At 38.4% G+C, this 2,647-nt stretch overlaps 1 protein-coding gene across 3 annotated transcripts in view; it reads left to right on the plus strand.

The window, feature by feature from the left end:
* The first annotated feature begins 243 nt into the window (after positions 1-243).
* tec (tec protein tyrosine kinase) overlaps positions 244-2,647 on the plus strand; it is a 16,034-nt gene continuing 13,630 nt past the window's right edge. For 2 of the 3 annotated variants that reach the window (XM_020586664.1, XM_020586665.1), the window contains exons 1-2: positions 244-442; positions 1,531-1,635. In XM_020586664.1, the coding sequence (XP_020442320.1) occupies positions 317-442; positions 1,531-1,635 (231 nt within the window). In that variant the 5' untranslated portion in view covers positions 244-316. The remainder of the gene's footprint in view (positions 443-1,530; positions 1,636-2,647) is intronic. The other variant, XM_020586666.1, reaches the window with a different exon arrangement.

Consider the following 2,647-nt stretch of genomic DNA (forward strand, 5'->3'; position numbering starts at 1 on the left):
GGGGTAAGTCAAACCCGTTTCACAAAGAGAGGTAATCTAAACTCAGAGTCAGTTACTATGGCAACTTACTCTGTGACCCTAACCTGCTGGCGAGCAGGTTTTGTTCGGGAAACTCAGAGTTTCCTCCGGGTCTCCGCCCCTTTTTAAAGTGAAAGGTGTTTAATACCTCATTTAATCTTTCAGTACATTCATAGATTGCACACGTTTCCGTCACGCAGAGACCAAAATGGCCACCCCAGCTCAGCTCCAGCTCGCTTGTTCCGAGGACATCCACCAATGGTCTGGGGGCGTGGGCGGGTCCACGACGAGTGCTGAGATGCTATTGGTGGAGACGCTGATCAAACGTTCGCAGCAGAAGAAGAGGATTTCACCGCTGAACTACAAAGAGCGGCTGTTTGTCCTCACCAGGACCAGGCTGTCCTACTACCAAGGAAGACCCAAGGTCGACTTGATTAGCTTCTATTCACATTTCTTTATTTTTTACAGTTGAGTTAGATTTTATAAATGAACAAAGGAATATTTTATGCTTGTGGCACATATATAATATCAGTAATGAATCTGTTTACATTGTAAAATCACAAAATGTCTTTACACCTAAGTGTCCACAGTTAAACAAATGATATCTGTGCATTTTACGTATGCCAGTAACTGGATTTTGTTAACTTTGGACACAGTTAGGCTAGTTGTTCCCCCCGTTTTCAATCTTTATGCTAAGCTATGCTAACTGGCTGCTGGCTTCAGCTTTGTATCTCTGGTACAAACATCAAAATGGTATCAGTCAGCATGATTTCAGATAAATTAAACTATTACTTTAATTAAAAATAACCAAAATCCTACATTTGTTGTTCATTTTAAACTCTGCACATAAAAAAGGTGAGAATTAACACATTGTTATCACAGATCAAGAATCAAATGACAAACTTTGCTGACTTCTAGTTCACAAAGGTTAAAACATTTAGTATTTTTTGTGGTTTACACTGATAAAAACTGTGGCGCACACAGACTTGCATGTAGACACAGCTGTTATCACGATCAGACACTGCTCAAGGAAGTGACCGTTTTAAATTTCTTATCAAAATGTTGTACTTCTGATCTCTTCTGATAAACTGCACACAAAGCATTATGCAACAAAATAAGATATTAGACATCTCATTGTGGATGTTAAAATTGACCTTAATGGTAACTTTTTTCAAATATTTTTAACGTGTCCTAATGTGGAGAGGAGTTGTCAGTGTCTCCTGTGACCCAGACTTATAGACCAGCACTGGCAGCAGCTTCTAAATCTTCTCCTGACCAATCAGAGATTATTAATTATTTCTGCCTGATCAGTGAGTTTTCTTGCATTCTCATTTATTGTAACTTCATAACAACAAATATCTGAAGAGCTGGGCGGAGCGTAGCAGGTTGTAGTGGAGCAGGGCGGAGCAGAGTGGACTGGTTTGGAGCTTCATGCTAGCGCTACCTTAACTTACTCACTGTAGCTTTAATCTGTTTACAAAAATAGAAACAATATGTCATTTTCATCAACAGAAGAAATGCAGGAGAGGCTCGATCGAGCTGAGTCGCATCAGGTGTGTTGAGATCGTCAAGAACAGAGGAGGATTCATCCCCTGCCAGAACAAATACCCCTTTCAGGTATCTTGGACATTAAAAGTCTTACATTCTCCTGTAGGTGAAACGGCTCCATCATGTATATTGTTGACTTGTTCAGCATTTTGAAAAACACGCTTATTCGCTTTCCGGAGAAGAGTTAAGCAGGATTCATATTTCTGTAGGCTACAAATCCAGACATCAGCATAGGCAGACATTATAATAATAACAATACAAAGCTGTGACTGGGCCCGTTTTCTCCCTTTTATGTTTCCTGCTGTAGCTACTGATCATTTCTCAATTGTTTCAGTTGTTTTATAATTTCCCACAGACAAAGGTGGTGTCATCACATGTCTTGTTTGGTTAGAGCAAGAATCCAAAACCCAAAGATATTCAACCAACATACATGACAAAGGAAAACATACATGTGGTAATATTGCTGAATATTGTATCTGTGTGTGCTACTGTGTAAAACTGTGCTGCCATCTTAGGGTTCGTTTGAGGAACAGGTTAAAACCATCCTAACTAATGGATGGATGGATGGAGTCAACAAATGTTTGACATTTCTGATGAAAAAAATGATTATCAAAACTATTTTTCTGTCAACTAATCAATTAATGAATCATTTGCTGCAGCTCTAACGTTTACTGTCTAAAGCTGGGGTGACCATACTTTTTCGCCTTGCACTCTACTTTTAAAATGACCAAGTCAAAATGGTCGACCTACAGTTAAAATACAGGTGCATCTCAATAAATTAGAATGTTGTGGAAGAGTCCATTTATTTCAGTAATTCAACTCAAATAGTGAAACTCGTGTATTATATAAATTCAGTCCACACAGACTGAAGTAGTTTAAACCGTTGGGTCTTTTAATTGTGATGATTTTGGCCACATTTAACAAAAACCCACCAATTCACTATCTCAATCAATTAGAATACCTCATAAGACCTTTAAAAAAACATTTTTATTGAATTGCTGTCCTTCTGAAAAGTATGTTCATTTACTGTATATATACTCAATACTTGGTAGGGGCTCCTTTTGCTTTAATTACTGCCTCA

The sequence above is a fragment of the Monopterus albus genome, unplaced genomic scaffold (genome assembly GCF_001952655.1).
Source record: "Monopterus albus unplaced genomic scaffold, M_albus_1.0 scaffold418.1, whole genome shotgun sequence".
Lineage (NCBI taxonomy): Eukaryota > Metazoa > Chordata > Actinopteri > Synbranchiformes > Synbranchidae > Monopterus > Monopterus albus.